Here is a 21,338-nt window from a genome sequence, read left to right on the forward strand (position 1 = left end):
TTCAAATGCAACACTGCGAGTGGCACACTGTCACAAATTTCCTTCCACAAATTTTCAGCATTACAGCTTCCTTCAGGGTAGCTTCGATGGTAGCCTCTAGCTGTCGTCTGCCGGATCTCTGGTACCTTTAGGGTGGCGATGGCGATCATCGGGTGCATTGTTCCTTCAAGGGCGTCTGGTTTGGTTTACGGCACGACTTGCCGGTACTTTCCATCCCAACGTAAGGGGTGGGAGGGAATGTCTTCCTCATTCAGAACCGGAGTTCTACTTGAAATAGCGGGGTTTTGACTAGCTGTCCTTCTCCGCAATTCATCCGGTATTCACAGGATATGGTACTAGTACAACAATGCTAAGTATCCTCGCAATAATCTTCACTCAGCTAGTGGTTTCAACTGAAGCATTATAGAGTGCAAAATGAGTCACTGACCTTCAGCGTTCGGTCAGTGACCCCAGATAACGAGAAAATGTTCGTGTGTCCCCGTTAATCAATTCGTCACCCTGCGATCTTGGTGGATCTACCGTATCACCACCCCTCTCAAGTTACCAACAGGATCGATTTAAATTCACACAAAATTTAAAAAAAAATCCACGTTGAACTGTGAACACATACACACTTTTCGACGTTTTGTCCTTTCGACGTTTTGTCCCTTCGACGTTTTGTCCTTTCGACGTTTTGGCATTCGACGTTCTGGGATTCGACGTTTTGGCATTCGACGTTTTGTCACCCATTCACTGCCACCAGTAGCTCCTACTCCGGGATGGACAAGGGTTTCATCGGAGCGACGATACGAGCAAACATCTAACGTTTCCCTACTCGATCATCCTGAAGTTCTTAGCTCTCGAAATTGGTAGGGTAGTATCCGGGAAAGTAACATCCTGGGGTTTTGATACTTTTAGGTGTTTCAGAAGACTAGTCCATCGTATCCATTGATCACGAAGATCATCATCAAAGATTGGCTGACCACAAGCCGTTCCAGATCACCATACGTTCTGTATAAGTATTTCCCCGTTGATGACAATTATCGCTTCAAGTCCAAGTGGGTCAAAAATGCTCATAGCAATACGAATTATAATTCCTTTTTCGTTGGACTGGTGCAGTTGTTCAGCGATACAAGAATATCTGGCTTCTTTCGAAGACGAAACTATCCTCTTTTGGCAACCATGTTCCAAGAACCCGTTCATAGTTCTTCTGCTTGTCCGTGTTGAAACTTGTTCTTTACTTTTGAAGAAAATAATAGTTTTGAAACTGTTGGCATTGTATTTTTTATTGTAATTTAGCATGAGATTTTTCATGATTTTTATTTGCAAATTTGTTTATGATTTCATTAGGCCGATGCCAACATTATTTTTCTTCTATGTTCGAGACCTCTCTTCGGGTACGAGGGGGAGAGGGGACATAAACAAATAAGGAACAAATAAATAAAAAAAAACTATTGAAAATTAAAAAATATACCCACTATTGAAACAATATTTTTCAACTATTGAAAAATTGTTACTTGAAATATTTTTTTTTTCTATTGAAAAAACAGTCATGGGCCGACATGTTTGTTTTCCCTTCAATGTTTTGGGATTTTTGAAGGGGAGGGGGGTCGACATAAAACAAATTAAACATTTACATCGGACTTATCATCATCATCATCATCATCATCTTGGAAGATTTTTATGGCAACTAACGTATCTTGGAGAATTTCCGCTCGTATTCTTTGTGCTTTTTTACAATTACCTTAGCAGATTTCCGGTGAAACCCTCGCAAAGCTAAATGGTTCAGACTTGGAATAACCTATCCGACAACCGGTAGTTAGATTTATTTATTATTTATTACTTATTATTCGTCGATCATAACGTAGACTACATATATACTTAATGCTGTATCTATATCCTATTGTATCTCAAAGAGTTGAAATATTTCCTTAAATTTGTTCGTGATGACCATTTATCAATTGGGTTTTTAAATTTAGAAAAATATATTGTTTTTTCGATTTCATACGAAAGAGCATCTTTATCTGAGCCACAATGATTTTTTTCAGATTTTTAGAACTTTATTTTGGTGCCTAAAACCAATTTCAAAGAGATTTTTTGAAATCACCTTTTGACAGCTGAGCAACTGCTTGACAGCTCCGCCCAGTACAAAATGCGACGAGGGGTGTTCTGACAAATCGCTCCCATACAAACTTCTAATTAATTTTTAAATAGGTTCCCGGGCACCAAAATTCATGAAAATTTGGATTTCGGCTCAGTTTGGCATGCTGATTTCGAATATGGAATTATCTCAACACCGCTTAAGAAGCCAATTGATACACAGTGCTGGTTGTAAAGAGACATCATTCGATTCAAAGGACTAAATTTGGCATAATCTCTTCGATGATTGTTTAAAGCAAATAGATTTCTATTTCTCAATTGTTTAGTTGGAGCATAACAATTTATACACGATAGTAGATTTGCCGAGTCAATGCGTTGCGATACAATATCATTTACAAATGAGACCATAGCAAATTCCCGGCGTTCCTTCAAGGTCTGGATATCTATAAGCAAGCAATTCTCGATCCTCTGAATAGTCAATACAACACCGGGATGTTTCCCAGATTTCTTCTAGAGATTCCACCTTAGATTTGTTTTTGATGATTATCAACGAATCCTTTTCAGAAACTTTTTCATCATTTTCTTTACAAAATTCTCCTTTTAGAGGATCCTTCGGAAATTTCACCAAGAAGATTCCTGGAAAACTATTCAGAAATTTATCCGGGAATCCTTTCAGAAGACCACCAACGGATTCGAGAAATTGTGACATGGATATCTTTAGCACATAAAGAGTTTAGAATTCGTTTATACATTTCTCCAGGGATTCCTTCAAAACAAATTTCACGTATACTTACAGAAATATTTTTCAGGGATGTCTTAAGATAAGCTACTAGAGATTCGTTAAGAAATATCTCTCAAATTCTCTTTAGAAATTCTTCTAGATATTTCTTTAAAAATTTCTCGCGAGATTCCTCCATAAATTTTTCTAAGAATTTCTTTAGAGAATCTTACTGCATCGATAAGAAAGTCCTTAATATGTGCCACGTAAAAGTTGTGCATTTTCATTCCCCCGTCCTATGGCAAACTTTTTGTAACACTTTGCTAATCTTTCCTCTCTCACGTCAAAATGTCAAAGCGTGTCGTAATTTTAAAACGTTTCCTCTTCAAGAATATCACCAAAAATCCTTTATAAAAAAGTCCAACGATTTTTTCAGGAATTCTTCCATCAATTCCTTCAAAAGTTCGTTAAGGGATTCTTCAATAAATTTCTCCACGACTCTAAGAAGATATTCCTCCAAAGATTCAGGCAGATCGGCGTACAGAGGTTCCTTTAGTAGTTCGTCCAGGTGTTCCTCTAAAAATATTTCCTAGAAACTACTACAGAAATTCCATTGGAAATTTCTTATGAGATTTTTCTGTCATACTTAACAGTCGTTAAGGTGTTTCTCTAGACCTCCTTACAGGACATTTAAAAAAACTTTCACGACTTCCTCCGTTTATGCTTTCAGGAAATCCATGAATTTTGATAACAGATTCTTCCTGGAATTCCTTCAAATATTTTCCAATAAATTCCTAAAGGAATTCCAAGGGTTTCTCAAACAGTTTTTCAAGGTATTACTCAAGGAATTTCTACAGCCCTAACTTCTAGGATTTCTTCAGAGATTTTCCTATGATTTTTTCGGATGTTCCTTCTGGGACTTTTTAAAGAGTATCTCCAGAGATTTCTACAAAAAATATACAGAAGATTCATTGAAATAGTCCTTCAAGTATTCTTTCAGGAATTTCTCCACGGATTTTTTTTCCGAAACTTTTTCTGGAATTCCTTTTTTTTCAGATACTCTTTCAGTACACACTAAACGCTTTCAGCAATATTTTGCTGAATTTTACCGAGCTGAAGGGTCCAGCAAAATTTTTTGCTGAACTTTCAGCAAAGTTTGCTGAATTTCAGCAAAACGTTTCTGGTGATCAGCACAGTTTACTGAACAAATCAGCAAAATTTTGCTGCATTTCAGCAAAATGTTTGCTGAAACCTTCAGCTCGGCAAAATTCAGCAAAATTTTGCTGAAACCTTCAATCGATTTTTGGTGTGTAGTTTAAGGATTTTTCTATGAATACCAGCAAATGATTTCATCAGAAATTCTTCCTTGTATTTTTTCAGAAATTCATCAGGAGCTTTTCAAAAAATTTCTTCAGCAGATTCTCCAGGAAAGCTTTGCAAAATTTTGCCGGGGGTTACCGAAGAAATTTCTATCAAATTTATTTTCGGTACTGCTCCTGCGGTTCCTTTCTACAGTAATAACGCCTAGTATTCCTTCAGAGATTCTCAAGGAGTTCTTTCAGATATTCCTTCACGGAATTTACAGATGTACTTCACGAAGTTTCACAAACAAATGCTAAAGATATTTTTCAAGGCTTCTCTGAAGGAATTTCTAAAGTAATTCCCGGAGATACATACCTCTGGAGGTTCCAAGATTTTTTTTTTAATTTCCTGAGGCGATTAAACAACATGGGAAATAAATTCGCTAAGACAATTTCTGAACTAATCTTTGGGGCAGTTTCTGCAGGAATGTATGGGAAATACCTGGAGGAACTGCTTCAGCTAGCCCTGGAGGAATTCCTAAAAGAATTTTAATAAGAAGCTTCTGGTGGAATTCAAGGAAAAAATCCTGAAGAAGTTCATGAACAAGTCCCTGACGAGGTTTCTAGAGAACACGTGTGAAAAATTTGTAAAGTATACCAAATCTGCAAGAATCCATGGATTAATTCTGCAGGAATCCGAGCTAATACTGCGAATATGAGTTATTGCTTTGATTACGGACACGTTCAATATTGGAGGGGTTATTGAATGAATCTATATAAAAATTTCTGAAGGAATTTGTAGAGGATGTTCTAAAGCATACCCTGGAAGAACTGCTGAAGATACTTCTGGAGAAAAAAAAAATTCTTGCTAAATGTCTGAAGGTACACCTAAACTATTTTCTTAAATAATCGATAATGGAGTTTTCGGAAGGAACCCAGCAGAAATTTCAAACAAATGGAAGAACTCGCGAAGGAATCACTAAAATACGTTTCTAAACAAATTGAAGTTTTCAAAGGAATCTCCAAAGGAAAGCCTGGTAATCTGCAATTATTCCATGAAAAATTTCTTGAGATATTCCCGGTGAAAGGACAAGAAATAGATCTGAAAATGATTTCTGAACGAATCCCTGAGAGAATCTCTGAAGAGAATCCTGGAAGGTCTCTTGAAAATAAATTCTGAAATGTCTCAATGAACCTCAAGAGAAGTTAATGCTGCAATCCCTAGAGTAATATTTGAGGAACTTATGAGACAAATCTACTGAAAACTATCTAGACGAATTACTGAAATAATGTCCGAGAGAATCTCCGGAAGAATTCCCGAAAAGAACTTCTCGAAGAGCTCCAAAAAGAAATTCAGAAAGCGGCAAAAAAAAAAGCAATCACACATCAGTTTTTGAATTTCTGGGTAATAACGACCTAAATACATTACTCGTAACTTTTTGTCAATGTCCAAAGAAGGTTATAGTAGTCGCCAAAAATATTTGTTTTAAAGTTGTCAAAATGAGTACAGTTGGTTCAAATAAATATTAGTTGAATTTAAGAACATTACCGACAACAGCAGCCAGTGTCACTTTGTTTCAACAATCATGTTTAATAAAATCAAATTATTAGAGGAAGAAACAGAGGCTTTCTTTCGTTGAACTCTAAGCAACACGACCCAATTTTCAACAATAATTTCCCTATTGAAGTATTTACAGATTTGAATGCTTAACGCATCTAGAACTAGCTAAGATTTGGCTAACATTTAGATTAGAAAAGGTAGCACAGCTTCGCTACCGCTAAAAATACAATACTGATCAACAACTGAGAGGACGCACTACTGACGGTATCCGTCGCACCCGATGGCACCCGTGCTTTGCTAAAGCATTCTGCATTAAACCGCTTGGCCGGTCCCATGCACCCGGCATAGCTCATCACGTAGGCAATGTAGTTCTGCTCAAACGTTCCCCGAACCAGACTGGATCCCGGTCCGATGGCAAACACGGCCACATCTTCCCCGCCGTGCGTTTCGTCTCCAATATAGAATGCCGACATGTGGCGATAATCCATGGCAGATCGGTTCATGGTTTCCACCGGAATCCAGGTGCCCAGGTGGGATGGCTGGTCGGAACTGTCGTTGATGCGATGCGTTTGGAAGCCCGGACCGTTCGCGTATGTGATCGTTTCGTACGGTAGCTTGTCCGGACGGTTGGCGAAACCTGTGGAAGAAGGAATTGGGATTAGAAGGAGATATTGAAAGATTGTTAGTACAGAATTACCAAGGATGTCGTTGCCCCTATCCGGGTAACCATTGAAGGTCATTGAGTGCGAATGATCAGCCGTGACCATGATGAGCGTGTCATCCAAGTCTACCATGCCCAACGCTCGCTCCACAGCTCGATCCAATTCAACGACCTCTCTCAATGCCAAGTGTGCATGATTTTGATGATGAGCATGATCGATTCTTCCGCCTTCAACCATCAACACATATCCGTTAGAGTGCTTTCGCTTCAGCACTCTGATGGCCTTCTCAGTCATGTCCGCTAGCGAGGGTTCTCCGCCTTCACTTGTATCCCGTACGCGTTCGTACGACATGTGTGTATCAGCGAACAGCCCCATGAGGTAGTCTAGATCATCTACCTCGGCATTCATCAGTTCGGCCGTGTTCCATACGTAAGCCGCCTCCGACCCGTTTTTACTCACCAACCAGTCCTTCACCAAGTTACGGCCATCCTCTCGGACGCAGGTCTTCTCCATCGACCCATTGAATTTGAACGCTGTCTTCAAGTGCTCCGGAATGGCCGCACCGAAGGCAGACCTTCCGCCACCCATGATCACGTTCATCTTATTTCCCGGAGCGTTCTCCACCAGCTGCCGAGCAATATCTTTGGTTTTGTTCCTCACGTTAGCCGGAATCTTAGCCTCACACTCCCAGTTCCTGTCGAAGGAGTGCGCAAAAGTAGCCGCCGGAGTCGCATGCGTTACCCTAGTGGTCGTCACGATCCCCGTTCGTTTCCCCGCAGCTTGCGCCCACTCCATGATGTTCGACACGCTCGCCGCCACCTCGTTCGTCGCCGTTGCCGAGTAATCCACCCCGATGAACCCGTACTTGGTCTTCACCCCGGTGAACATGGCCGTTGCCGTACCGGCCGAATCCGGTACCTGCCGGTCCGTGTTGTACGTCTTCGAGAAGCCCGTATTCTCAAAGTGATCGAAGCTCAGCACTTCCTCCTCGCCGGACCGCCCCGCCAGTTGACCCTTGTAGATCCGTCCGGTACTGAGCGACGCAATGCCCATCCCATCGCCGACGAAGATGATCACGTTCCGCGCAACGCCAGCCCCGCCCTGGCGTCGATTCGGTTCATACTGGAGGATCCGCTTCAGGTAGGATTCGGCCTGCTGCCGCCAGAAGAGGGCGTCTGTAAGCGGGAAATTGAAGAAATTGATTGATTTGGTGTTTACTACCTACTGTACAGGAAAGTGATTAGCTTATCGCAAATAAATAAATACAGGGAGAAGTGTTGGTTCATCTGGTCATTAATGGAAGAACCCCCATGCGCTCGCTGTAGTTTGATTGACATGGAAACAAATTTTTGCACTTTGCAATTGTGCTCGGTCGCGTGGAATCCCCATTCCCAGAGAATAACGGGTGGGTAATTTTACTACAATTTTTCGCCAATCGTAACAGGGAGGTTTCAGGGAGGGTGCAGGCACGTCAAACTCGAACAAACTACGCCTACCTAACATGCATCGAGCGGGCCTTCCCAAACAACACACTGCGATTTCGCGGGCCATCCCCAGCGACAAAACAAACCGATTTCCAAGCAGGATTCGACCAGGCTTCTGGTCGCGTTGCCAGTCACACTAACACACTCGCAAAAGATGAGCAGTAGGCCTACCGCGCCGCATGCGGGTCCCCTGGGAGGTTTCACGTGCTGTGCCCACCAAGTGCGACCGATTGATGATGGTCATGGTTTGGCATCGTGAACTGGGTGATCACTGAAATGACGGACGTCATTGATAGCTTACAATTCTGTAAACATATTGAAATTTACATACGGTGGTGGTACACATTATCTCGGACTCGACCATGAATTATGGGTATGGGTCAAGCGGAGTTATTGATACCATGAAAGAGCAGGTTCAAGGCCCCAGGGCGGATTATTCTTTGTGCGAGAGATGTATATGAGTCTGATGGAATAACATATTAAAATGTGAATAAACGAAGGTCCACCCAAACCATCAAATCAAAAATTTTGAAAAAAATGTCATAGTGGTCTGCCATAGTATGAAGCTGTTTGAAGTTTAGATCAGTAAGTTTAGTATCAATTATTAACACAGAAAACTGTATCTCACTGCTGTTTTTTTTTTCTGGGGAATTATTTGAGCTTTTTTGATGATGGTTCATTGTCTATATAGTAAGTACCATTCATTATGTTTCAAATAAACCAAGAAGACTTAAAATTGAACGATTGACGACAAAGATATCAACAAATCACTTTTCCATGTTTTACGATAGTGATCCCAAACTTTTTTTCGATGACATCAAGAGTTCATTTACTTAATATTTTTTTCCTAGATTTTTAGTTCAGTAAAAAGCAGTTGAAAGCTATAAAAAAACAAGTTATATTACAGCATTCATCTTAAAATTTGGTCGACCCAATTTCCAGCTACACTGCCGTAAGTTCATATTAATTTTTCAGTAAATTTGGCAACTTTATCTTAAGTTTACATGCAAACATTTTTGAAAAAGCTTCATTAAAATCATGTTCGAAGTTTCTCTGACTTATTATCTTACGAATGAGATCTAGGGTTTTAAAATCAGACGCAAATTGATTGAGGTATGGGCCTAAAAAATGACATGTTTTTAGAGAGTGACCCCAAATTTTTGATCGGGAATGTATCTATTTGTGCCACTGAAGTGTAACTCTATAATATTTATGTGAACTCCACTCTAACCCATCAAAATCCAGTATCAACCAGTGATTATCCCAATTAGCATAGATGATAACAATGTCAGTGATGTTTTGCGGTGTGGTTACAACAGTTCGCGTATTGAGTGAACTGAATATTCCAGGTCCAGGTGTTTTTCCGTTTCCACCAACTATCGCAGAAATAGGTGATGCTAATGTATTGATCACACATAATATGTTTATAAATTTATCATCATTTTGACATGTCTGTAATCTTTCTGTTTGATGATAACTGACCAGCAAAAATCTGTGGTACATGATAAAATGACAAATAGAAACATTAACATTAATAATAGACACAACGAACAGGTCATATTAAAGAGCACGAATAATGTAAGGCCTTTATCTCCTATAACAAGTCAAAAACTTTGCAAAAGATACGAGGATTTTGCTGGATTTGTGCAGAAATAGAAGTTTCGTTAAAAATAGCGATACAGGCGATCGCTCTTCAAATTTAACTAGAAATTTCAATTTCATCTTTTCTATAGGAGCAATGGTGGAAGATTCCAAAAACAGGGACCGAATTCTAGACCGCCCGATAACCTGCGGAGAATGTCCGCATTACGGCGGTTCAAAACCGAACGGACTCAATCTATACCGAAACTTCCACATGACATTTTTGAGTTAAGCAAAACCATCTTGACTAGAAAATCTTGACCGATTGAACCCTTGGAAAAGGTCCCTTATGGACTGAAACGTCGGAAAAAATCATAAACTAGTGTTTTCGATTCCCCCAAAACACTGCAAAGCCAACATTCCAAAGCAAAATCATCCCAGTCATACGCCAGCCAAGTATGGGAGCAAAAATATTTCCTCTAGAAAGAGGCCCTCACAACATTGTAGCCGGGGTCCTACATTTATAAATCCGGCTCTGTCAACAGCCAAGGAGAAAAATATCAGATACCCACCTCAAAAAGTCCAACCTTAATTCGATAATCCCTTCAGAGCCTCTATAGGATGTTTCTTGGGAAGTTTCTGGGAACTTCTCCAATGATTTCCTCAGGAATTCCTCGAAGGACTCTTATAGGAATTGCTTAAGAGATTTCTTAGGGAATTCCTGAAGAAACTATTTCGGGTGTACCGTCAAGTCGCCATTCACCGTGGGGGCTCCATTCACCGTGTGCCTTCGAAATTTTTTTCATTATTTCCATATTACGATTGAATGATATGACAATTTCCCTTCAACTTCACCAATACAACACTAATGTATTGTTACCATGTCAAAACGCTCATTAGAAACATTTAAAAGTATCATTTTCACACTAAAGTGTGTTTACATGAAGCGGGTTTCTGCTCGTTCACTGCATTCATAGTGAAAAAGCGAAAACTGTGCTAAGGTGATTTAAGCGATAAACTAAATGTAGTAACGTTTTTATTCCACCAAGAAGCAATTAAATTCACATATCAGGTATGTATTTTGCATTTCCGAAGTAAGTTTAACAAGAAAGTACGATTACTCGTACTTTTTAATTGAAACAAAAAGGCACGGTAAATGGGTACCCTAAAAATCAATGGTCTCCATTCACCGTGCCCCATATTGTCCCATATACAGGGTGTTAGGTTCCCGAGTGCAAACTTTTTAAAGGGTGATAGAGGACCATAAATGGAGAAAAAAATTGTTCTACGCATATGGTCAAATCTCAACCGTTACGTAGTTATTGAACTTCCCATGTTTATGACTCTTATTGCCTTAACTGGCAATAACTTGAAAATGGTCAAACTTATCGAAGTTTGTTTACCCTTATTCGAAAGATTATTAAATTTTCTAACAAATGGCATCTTTGAATCGATTGGTTTAGTTAAATAACTAAGTTTTCTAGAGCAAAATAGCTAAAAATAGTGTATTTTTATTGGTTTTTGTCAATTATCTTTGAAACATGCGTAATAAATTAAAATTCTTTCTTTGGCAAAGTTTCGGTCCCTGTTACACTCTACAATTCGTTCTTTGACGCCAAACTTCTAACTCTTATCGTTTTCTTGCAATTTTGATTTAAATGTGCGACACAATGCGCAAAAAAGTGCTTTCCATGACAGTTGCAAATTTATGATCTGAAATGCGATGTTAAAATCGAAATTGCAACAAAACGATAAGAGATAGAAGTTTAGCGTCAAAGAACGAATTGTAGAGTGGAATAGGGGCCACAACTTTGCCAAAGAAAGAATTTTAATTTATTACGCATGTTTCAAAGATAATTGACAAAAACCAATAAAAATACACTATTTTTAGCTATTTTGCTCTAGAAAAATTAGTTATTTAACCAAACCAATCGATTCAAAGATGCCATTTGTTAGAAAATTCAATAATCTTTCGAATAGGGGTAAAAAAACTTCGATAAGTTTGACTATTTTCAAGTTATTGCCAGTTAAGGCAATAAGAGTCATAAACATGGGAAGTTCAATAACTACGTAACGATTGAGATTTGACCATATGCGTAGAACAATTTTTTTCTCCATTTATGGTCCTCTATCACCCTTTAAAAAGTTTGCACTCAGGAACCTAACACCCTGTATATAGAAAAAATCAAGAAATTAAACATTCGTTTTGCTAATAAAATCTTGCAAGTTATTACTTGAAATGAATTTAAACGAAGAAAATTCCCTTGGCTGAGTTGTTTTGATCATTTTTAACAAAGTAGAATAAAATTTCTCATACACGGTGAATGGGTCCCTACTACCACGGTGAATGGTGACCTACCACGGAATTAGGCGACCCTACTACCCGTTACTAATTGTACTATATCACCAAATTTTGTGAAAAATTTTCTACTTCTGTGGATATTACTTTAATTTTAACCTATAATGAAGGCAATTAAAAGCGGCACCAACAATGTTTATAAGACTGGTGTCAAATGACAGCCCTTATTTGCTCCAAATCCTCTTAAATCCACGGTGAATGGTGCCTTGACGGTACCAGGGATTTCTTCTGGAATCTCTACTTGCATTGTGTATTCTTTCGTGCGTTTTTTTTTTTTTTTTTGAAATAATGCCAGGATGTAGTTGAAAAATTCATCCGGGGATTGCTTGCGGATTTCCTCTAGAGATTTAATAAACTTCATTCGCAAATTATTTAGGAAATCATTCGCGATTTTTTTTTTTCAAGGAGTCTGTGGTGAATTCTTTTTGGAAAGCCTTCGTAAACTTCATCTGAAATTACTTAAGGGATTCCCTAAACCTTTTTTTATGAATCTTCAGGGAACTATTGAAGAGATTTGTAGGATTTATTTTTTTCAGAAGTTCTTTCATGAACCTTTATTGATCAAGTTTTTTATTGAAAATTTGTTTAGGATCTGTTCAGCAGATTAAGAATCATATCTATGAGGATTTATTTTTCTAGGAACCCTGTGGAAGCTACTGCAGGGCTTCACTGGAAAATTCATCCAAAGGTTATTTTAGACATTCATCGATGAAATTCATCGATATTTTCTCCAAGATTTCAACGAAATTTATTTATAGTTACAGCAAACATTTCAGGTAAATTTCTGCAAGGATTCGTTGAGTAAACCCTCCAGAGGTTTAAATGTAAATTCTTCCAAGAATTCCTTCGGCAAATTAATGCACGCATTCTTTTGTGCATGTTCTTTAAAAATCATGAAAAGTGACTGCAGAGATTTCATCGGGAATTTCACTAGGAATACTCCAAAGCATCCCCATTGCGGTTCCATCCGGAAATTATTCAAGAACTCTTTGTGAACTGCAGATTTCGGGTAAAACTTATTTATTTATTTATTTATTTATTTATTGTCGTCATTCAGCTTGTCTGCCCATATTCGCATAGTTGACGTAAGCGCCACTGTAATTTTCCGCTCACTTTTTAAGTTTTACGAATGAAATAGGTGGAAGTTAAAGAATTTTTTCACGTTGACATCAACCTACGGGCTAGATGTTGTGCTCTATTGAATAAAATTGGTCACAAATATGCCCATGCGTTAAATATTAACCAGTGTACCAGCTGACTTTGCCAATGGTGGTTACGTAAACTATGCGATCATGGGCAGTTGTTATATTGTAATCCGAATTTATATTCTATACCTATACTGATTTTACTTATTTCAATTTATATTATGATTTAATATTAACTGTTGTTTCAGTTTTGTTTTTGTCCTAGTAAAATCTATGGTTTGGCTATATCTATTCCTCAGAGATATATTAGATAATTTTTACAGAGATTCCTTTGGGAATTCATTTAGCAATTTCTTAGAGTATTCGACGATTTTTTGTTTCAAGGGTTCTATGAGGAATTTTATCTGGGATTTCTAGTGAATTTCTGCAGGGATTCGTTGGAGAATATCTTAAAACATTATCATGCAAATTTCTCCAAGAAACCCTCGTGAATTCCTCCAAGTATTATTTGCAAAACCTTTCAGAAAATCATTGGAAATTCGGAAATTTTCCAAGGAATACTGTACAGGGATACTCCAGAGCATTCCTCTGAAATTCCTTAAGGGATTCCATCGGGATTTCCTCTAGGGATTTCATTCGGACACTATTTAACCCGGGAGTGGTTGTGCCGTGTACTGAGTATACGCACCATGAAAACCGATCGCTTATGGTACAGAGCGTGAGCGTGGTGTCACTGAGGGCGGCCAAATACGCGACTGATCGAAGGTTAAGGACACTTCAAGAACTTTTTGTGGATATTTTATGAATAACTTCAGCACGGATTCGTTGGTAGATTCTACCAGAGATTTCATCAAGAATTCATATATTCCATTGGGCTGCAAAACGGTGAGTCGATAAGGAGAGCGTCCAACATAGCTCTGATCCTCACAAGTTCCTACCTCATGCTTCCACGGGTCAAGCGATGACAAAGACTGCCAGGTAAAAGTTGTTTGCTTAACTGGTAGTGCAGCCTGGGCACTGTTGTCCTTCTGACTTCAGCTAGATTGAGGAGGTACGACCCGAGCGTCTGTTCACCAAGAAGGTGCGGTTCAAACAGCGTCTGCTCTGGCATCCAGCAGCTGATTAAGAAACGCTGCACCACGCCCAGCTAGATCCAAGGTGGTAGCCTCATCAGCGTGGTCGTCTCAGTGTTGGTTGGGACGTTCAACAGAACTGGCACGATGGCTGTCTGGCGAGACAGGAGTGTTGGCCATCCGCAAAAATCCCCATTGCGAATAACATAGGAGAAAATACGACTCGATACAATCGGCAAAGACCCATGCGACGAAATAAGGACTACGATTGGAAACTTGGAACATGGAATTGCAAGTCACTAGGTTTCGCAGGATGTGACAGGATAATCTACGACGAACTACATCCCCGCAACTTCGACATCGTGGCGTTGCAGGAACTTTGTTGGACTGGACAGAAGTTTGGAAAAGCGGGCATCAAGCGGCTACCTTCTATCAAAGCTGTGGCACCACCAATGAACTGGGAACAGGATTTATAGTGTTGGGCAAGATGCGACCAAGGATGCGACAACGTGTGATCGGATGGCAGCCGATCAACGCAACCGGATGTGCACTAGGCCGTCCCTTATTTTTCAAAAATTGGAAATATTTTAAGTTCATTAGTGAAAATGATCGTTTTAGCTAAGAAATGATCGTGTCAAAATTTAAAGTCCGTATTTCAAAACTAAGTGGTCCCTCAAGGGGCCCAAAATTGTCAAAATGGTATGGGACCAAAAAAAACATGAAATTTTTTTCAACGAAAACAAATACGCTATTATACTAAAACCGGTGATTTTAGGACCCTAAAGGGCTAAAAATGTGCTTAGAATTGGCTTCTTTAGCGGTGTTGAGATAATTCCATATTCGGAATCTACATGCCAAACTGAGCCGAAATCCAAATTTTCATGAATTTTGGTGCCCGGGAACCTATTTAAAAATCAATTTGAAGTTTGTATGGGAGCGATTTCTCGGATCACCCCTCGTCGCATTTTGTACTGGGCGGAGCTGTCAAGCAGTTGCTCAGCTGTCAAAAGGTGATTTCAAAAAATCTCATTGAAATTGTTTTTAGGCACCAAAATAAAGTTCTAAAAATCTGAAAAAAATCATAGTGGCTCAGAAAAAGATGCTCTTTCGTATGAAATCGGAAAAACAAAACATTTTTCTTAATTTAAAAACCCAATTGCGATTTGAGTTATTGAACAAAATAGGGTAGGTTTCCTTCGGGATCTAAAAAAATGTTCAAAAAATGCTGATTTTTCGGTTGTTTTTTTTTTGTCACGCGCAGCAGTTATCAGTGGCCCTACCAACAACGGAAGAGCAGCTTGGCGCAGCTACATTTGAAGATGACTGGAAGGACATCCGATCCACCATAGGTAGTACCTTGGCTACAGCACTAGGCTTCGCGACTCCGAATCACAGAAACGACTGGTACGACGGCGAATGCGAACAGTTGAAAAACGTGAAGAATGCAGCATGGGCGAGAATGCTGCAACACCGTACTAGAGCGAATGAGGCACGTTACAAACAAGCGCGGAACAGGCAGAACTCATTCTTCCGGATGAAGTAGCGCCAGCAAGAAGAACGAGATCACGAAGCGATGGAAGAGCTGAACCGCGCTAAGGACACACGAAAGTTCTACGAGAAGCTGAACCGCTCGCGCAGAGGCCTCGGGCCACAAGCCGAAAGGTGGCGACATCAGCATTACGATGAGCATCTCAATAGCGACGTTACAAGTACCGAAGAGGGGCACAGGACGAAAGACTTCCGGCCCCTGACCTCCAAGAGATTGAGGAGGAGGTTGGCCGGTTGAGAAACCGCTGGAGCAGATCAACTACCAAGCGAGCTTCTAAAATACGGTGGAGAAGCACTGGTGAGAGCACTACACTGGGTCATTACAAAGATTTGGGAGGAGGAAGTATTACTGGAGGAATGGATGGAAGGTATCGTGTGTCCCATCTACAAAAAGGGCGACAAGTTGGATTGCGGGAACTACCGCGCGATCACACTACTGAGCGCTGCCTACAAGATACTCTCTCAAATTTTATGCCGCCGTCTATCACCGATTGCAAGAGAGTTCGTGGGGCAATATCAGGCTGGATTCATGGGTGAACGCGCTACAACGGACCAGATGTTCGCCATCCGCCAGGTGTTGCAGAAGTGCCGCGAATACAACGTGCCCACACATCACTTGTTCATCGATTTCAAATCGGCGTATGATACAATCGATCGGACCGTACAGTCTCTCCAAGATTGCAGAATTCTGAGCTAAGAGATTTTCAAAATTTGCGTGATTACTGGTGCCACCTAGAGGCAGAATTCTGACACAAGTTATCGGGGGAAGCGACACTAGTTTTGCTGAGCCGAAAACCCCCAAAAAAAGTCGAAAAAATACGAAAAAAGCAATAAACACCGCCTAGTGGCAGAACTTTGAAACAAGTGTTCATTTTTATGTAAGTTTATGTCATACTGATCAACTTTTCCGAAGATACCAACTTCCTAAATTATCAGGATTCTGAGCTATGAGATCTCTAAAATTAGCAAGTTCACTAGCGCCTCCTAGTGGCAGAATTTTAAACCAAGTGTTTATTTTTATGTAAGTTCATGTCATTCTGATCAACTTTTCCGAAGACACCAACTTTCTAAGTTATCGGGGGGAGCGACACTAGTTTTGCCAAGCCGAAAAACCGCCAAAAAAATCGAAAAAAGACGAAAAAACCCGGTAAACGCCGCCTAGTGGCAGAATTGCGAAACAAATGTTTATTTTTATGTAAGTTTATGACATACTCATCAACTTTGCCGAAAACACCAACTTCCTAAGTTATCAGAATTCTGAGCTATGAGATTTCTAAAATTAGCAAGTTCACTAGCGCCTCCTAGTGGCCGAATTTTGAAACAAGTGTTTATTTTTATGTAAGTTTATTTATGTCATACTGAACAACTTTGCCGAAGACACCAACTTCCTAAGTTATCGGGATTCTGAGATATGAGGTTTTGAAAATTTACTTGCTCACTGGCGCCGCCCAGTGGAGGAATTTCGAACTTCGCAACTCATCGTCAGTAAAACACTATCCTTCCAAATTATCAGGGTCTTGAGCTGTCGCATATTGTAACGTTTGCTTGACAACCTGGTATGGTTCCTGTACACACCAAAAATCGATTTGGGATTTCAGCAAAATGGTTTACAGAACAATTTTCAGCAATCATACATTTTACTGAAAAAATCAGCAATTTGGATTTATTAGCTGAGAATCAGCAAACTGGTCGCTTATACTGAGCATTCAGCAATCTCGTCTGCCAGCAGCCACATCGGTCAGTTGTCAAAGTAAAAATAAAAAGTTGATACTGTGCATCCCACCGGAATCGTGAACTCCATATTTTTCACGATCAAGATCGTTTTTTCAATAAAGTAAAGTGCTAACCAGAAGCAAATTTAGATCTTCCCGTCTTTTTGGGTTGAAGGTGAGTATCAAAATTTCGAATAAGTTAATATTATCACTGTAAAACTTTTGTTACTCCAGGGGAAAAATAACAGATCCGACGATGTCCGAAAAGATAACTATGAAGGCAATGACTCCTTTCGTCCAGGATGTTTTTATATATTTCGAGTATATGATATCCGTCTGCGATCATGTACGAAGGACAGGACATTTGAAGCAAAAAAATCAGGCTGAGTTTGTGTTTATTTTTCACCATCTTATGGACTTATGTCGAAGTGAAATTGAAAAAACTAATCAATTTGAATAAATACGCACATTTTCTTCTATTTAGCTGATTTTATGAGCATTAAGAATAATCATTTTCAGTATTTTGGTTTGATTTGCTGAAACTCTTCAGTAAAACGGTGCCAAACTCCGCCTCGGTCGAGTTTACTGAAATTTCAGCACAATGTACTGACCATTCAGTAAACCCCTGTTTACTTCGATGACAGCTCAAATTGCTGACTTTTTCAGCAATTTTTTTTTTACTGAATTGTTTGCTGAAATTACAGCTCGGCAAAATTTTCAGCGAAAAAAAATTGGTGTGTAGTGCAATTTAGCATCAAATTGTTGATGGTCCCTCTAGCGGCCAAATTGCTAACTAATCATATGAACGAAAGTTCTAAATGGTAGATCTTATCAAGCCCTAAAACTTTGCCGAAGAAAGTATTGTATTAAACTCTTAACACACCCAAGATAATAGGCCACACCCCAAATGCCGAAATCCCATAAGCTCTTAGTCTGCTATAACGCTCATCCCTGTCTAGTAGGAGCTCGTTTAATAGGAATTCGTTTAGTAAGAGACTCGACTGTACTTTATCATTTCATATTGTCAAAGTTTTGTCAATAATTCCAAGAATGCTTAAATCTTTAAAATGTGAAGGAAGTTAGTGGCAGAATGGATAACATTATATGATTAAATTTGATTTTTTGTTTTCTAAAGATAAATCTTTTATAGGGACTTGTATCATTTGGGCAGGTGTACCTATTTTGAACAATTGCTGCTATGACTAAGTCAGTTTTAAACCTAATAAGTAACTTAAGTATTGGAACACGGTGAGATACGCACAGTTTCTAACCCTATACAAAAATTCACATCAATTAGTATGAAATTGACTTAGTTATAGCAGCAAGTACCCAAAACAGGTACATCTGCCCAAATGTAGCTATTTGTATTGATTGAAATTTTATTGAGAGGTGAACTTTTGCATTCCGTTCAGTTCTTGTTAAAAATTATTCCACTAATGAGTGACGCAAAAGACAATTCTCTGTTGATCAAACAAGTGTTTTCGCAACTCACAGTACACCACCAAGTCACCGGAATGCAAAACTTCCGTCGTCACATTATGATTGATCACTTGTCTAAACAAAATATAGCCAAACATCCCCACATCGCTGCTGCCTTGTAAAACCATTTCGTTTCAGCAATACTGAAATAATGCCACTTAAATCATTTGTTACACCATTATCACACTGCAGGCTAATTTCATTGCGCAAATCACTCTCGTCAACTGTCACACTGAAACCTGCCCGCCCAGCCCAGTCCAGCTGGCCGCCCATTCTATTCTGATTAGATGCGCGCGCCGCGCACTCACCTTCGTTCACAAAATGCATGTAGGTTTGAGGTACCTACTGCATTGTACATGTTCGCCAAACACGCACGTGCCGCACTCACCGCCGTTGGGTAAACAAATTTTATTTACAGGGTGGACCAAATTTGTTGGTCGTAGTTACATTGAGCGCACTCGGTTCCTCTTCGTCGAATTACTCGGGTAGTCTACACACTTATTTCTGAATTGCCTGTTCGGTACTTTTTTGACGAGATTATAACAGCAGTACGATCTCGGTAGTTTCAGTAATCGATTTTACTGAGGTTCAGTAAAACAACTGTCAAAATTGTATGGAAAAGGTAAACAATGAATTTTTGCTGAACGAGCTCGGTGCTCAGCAGTTTTAATCTCGTCAAAAAATTACCGAACTCGGTAATAAAAATTAAGTGTGTATAATAGTATGCTTGGATTTATATTTGGCTTCTTTTGACAAATAACTGCAAACTGTCATAAGCTCTACAATTATCAGTACAAACAAATTGATCAGAAAATAATGGAGCTTTTAGTACAATTCGTCTGATTTTAACTATAACATAAAAATAAAATGAAAGAAAAAAATTGGAAAAAAAACATAAATTAGTTTTCAAACGACCTTTCTGAAAATATGCAGAGAAAGTCCGGTGTTTTTTGTATTAACTGCTATATTTTCGTGAGACTAGTGAGGTTTGATTACTAGATAAGTAAAAATCTGAAGTTTTGTTAAGACTGTTAGAACCGCTATAAAACTTTAATGATTTGATTTATGATTTATGGTGGTATAAAGGGCTCCCTTGAATCTATTTGACTGTTATTTTTGTACTATACTGCGAGTTTTAAAAATTCGAACAAATCATAATTAATTATCATCGCTCTTCAGCTTAGAATTCTTGTTATGAGGCTGTCCATTAATTACGTAAGGGTTTATGAGGGGAGGGGGGGTTTGAGAAATCTTACGCGCCATACAAAAATATTTGGGTTCTCATACAAAATATCTTACAAGGGGGGGGTGGGGGTGTCGAAAAATCGTAAAATTTCCCTTACGTAATTAATGGACAGCCCCTATGTTTCCTAATAGTCAGCAATTATGATCACTCTGTAAATCAATAAAATGCACTTTTGCACGTACAGCAGCCAGGTTCGCACACGAAATATTCCACTTTTCCCAAATTAGGTCACAAAATAGCTTAATCACCTGTTTCCCTGATGTGCAATTTGTATAAGTTCCCGAGCGCACTCACCGTCACTGTTGGGCGATCGAAACACCCCGCCGATCACTCCGCCTATATCACAGATTAGGACACACAAAAGCCCACTTAGCACCAATCTCCGCTGGCTATTCATCGTTGGCTCCCGCTCTGAGGGTCACGTAACTTTCGCGAATGCTAAATTTACTTTCAACTAGATGGGGGTTTGATTCGAACCAACTACTCTAGAGTTATTAATTCACACACGAATGACACGCGATCCTGTCGACGATCAACGATCCATTGCTGTTGTTGATTAACAGAAGGGACTGTGTCCAAATCCTGAATTCCTGAGAGAAGGCGACGACGGCAGCTGGATCCTTTGTCCGTAGTACGTTCGGCAACTGCTGACCTTCGCCGGAACGCGGCCGCTTAAATACTGAACAAAACTTCCCAACCGATGCCGGAGTACTCTAGCCGTCCAGTATAACAACAACAGAGAGTTCCTTTCCCTGCCTCTCCCCCTACGACGACCGACAGAAAGGGCCCGACTTAGTAGACTGCTGAGCTGTGCTGAGCTGTAGTCTACACCTGTACAGTACACCCGGGAGATGCGGAGAGGGCACTTGGCGCGATTAGTGTATTGGTCGGATGAGTTCCATTGCGCTCCAGCTCCAGCAGCTGGGCTGATAACAGAGTCTCGCCCGAGGAGAGATCCTCTTCGTCCACCGTCACACGAAAAGTACTGAAACGTGAGCAAACACACTTTTGTGCGCTGAAGAATCTGGTGATTGGTGGCAATCGACTACAATCGACAATCTGTTGACGAGTTGACGGGGAGGCAGGGACGACGGACGCGTTCGAATGCGACGCGATCTTGGGACCGAGTGATCATTACGCGCGCACCCAAGAAGTACAGCAGTCAAGCTATGGTTGGTAATCAGCAATGCAAGTGAGAGCGAGAGTGTTGTGGAGGGGCACGCACCATCCAGCATTGATAACGATCATGTCGTGATATCAGAACGACCTGTTGTGCGCCGTCGCATGGTGGGCGAAATGATGATGAAATCGGTATAAAATATTTTATGAGCTAAATAGTTGGTTTAGGGAATACACAGGGTGTGGCCAAAATGTTTGGGATAGGCAAGTT

At 39.8% G+C, this 21,338-nt stretch overlaps 1 protein-coding gene across 1 annotated transcript; it reads right to left on the reverse strand.

Annotated features, from left to right (window-relative positions):
* Positions 1-5,756: 5,756 nt before the first annotated feature.
* Positions 5,757-20,972, reverse strand: LOC115267936 (alkaline phosphatase 4-like). Its single transcript, XM_029875713.2, has 3 exons — positions 20,243-20,972; positions 6,357-7,496; positions 5,757-6,296 (listed from the first exon to the last, which is right to left on the reverse strand). The coding sequence occupies exons 1-3, from the start codon at positions 20,343-20,345 to the stop codon at positions 5,848-5,850; spliced, it is 1,692 nt and encodes a 563-aa protein (XP_029731573.1). The 5' UTR covers positions 20,346-20,972; the 3' UTR covers positions 5,757-5,847.
* Between the last annotated feature and the right edge of the window lie 366 nt (positions 20,973-21,338).

The sequence above is a fragment of the Aedes albopictus genome, chromosome 3 (assembly GCF_035046485.1).
Source record: "Aedes albopictus strain Foshan chromosome 3, AalbF5, whole genome shotgun sequence".
Classification (NCBI taxonomy): domain Eukaryota; kingdom Metazoa; phylum Arthropoda; class Insecta; order Diptera; family Culicidae; genus Aedes; species Aedes albopictus.

Coding starts and splice junctions, on each gene's coding strand:
- LOC115267936 (XM_029875713.2), bottom strand. CDS start 20,345: ATGAATAGCCAGCGGAGATTGGTGCTAAGTGGGCTTTTGTGTGTCCTA. Junction 7,497..20,242: donor TCGATCGCCCAACAGTGACG/GTGAGTGCGCTC, acceptor TCCCGCTTACAG/ACGCCCTCTTCTGGCGGCAG. Junction 6,297..6,356: donor TAGGGGCAACGACATCCTTG/GTAATTCTGTAC, acceptor CTTCTTCCACAG/GTTTCGCCAACCGTCCGGAC.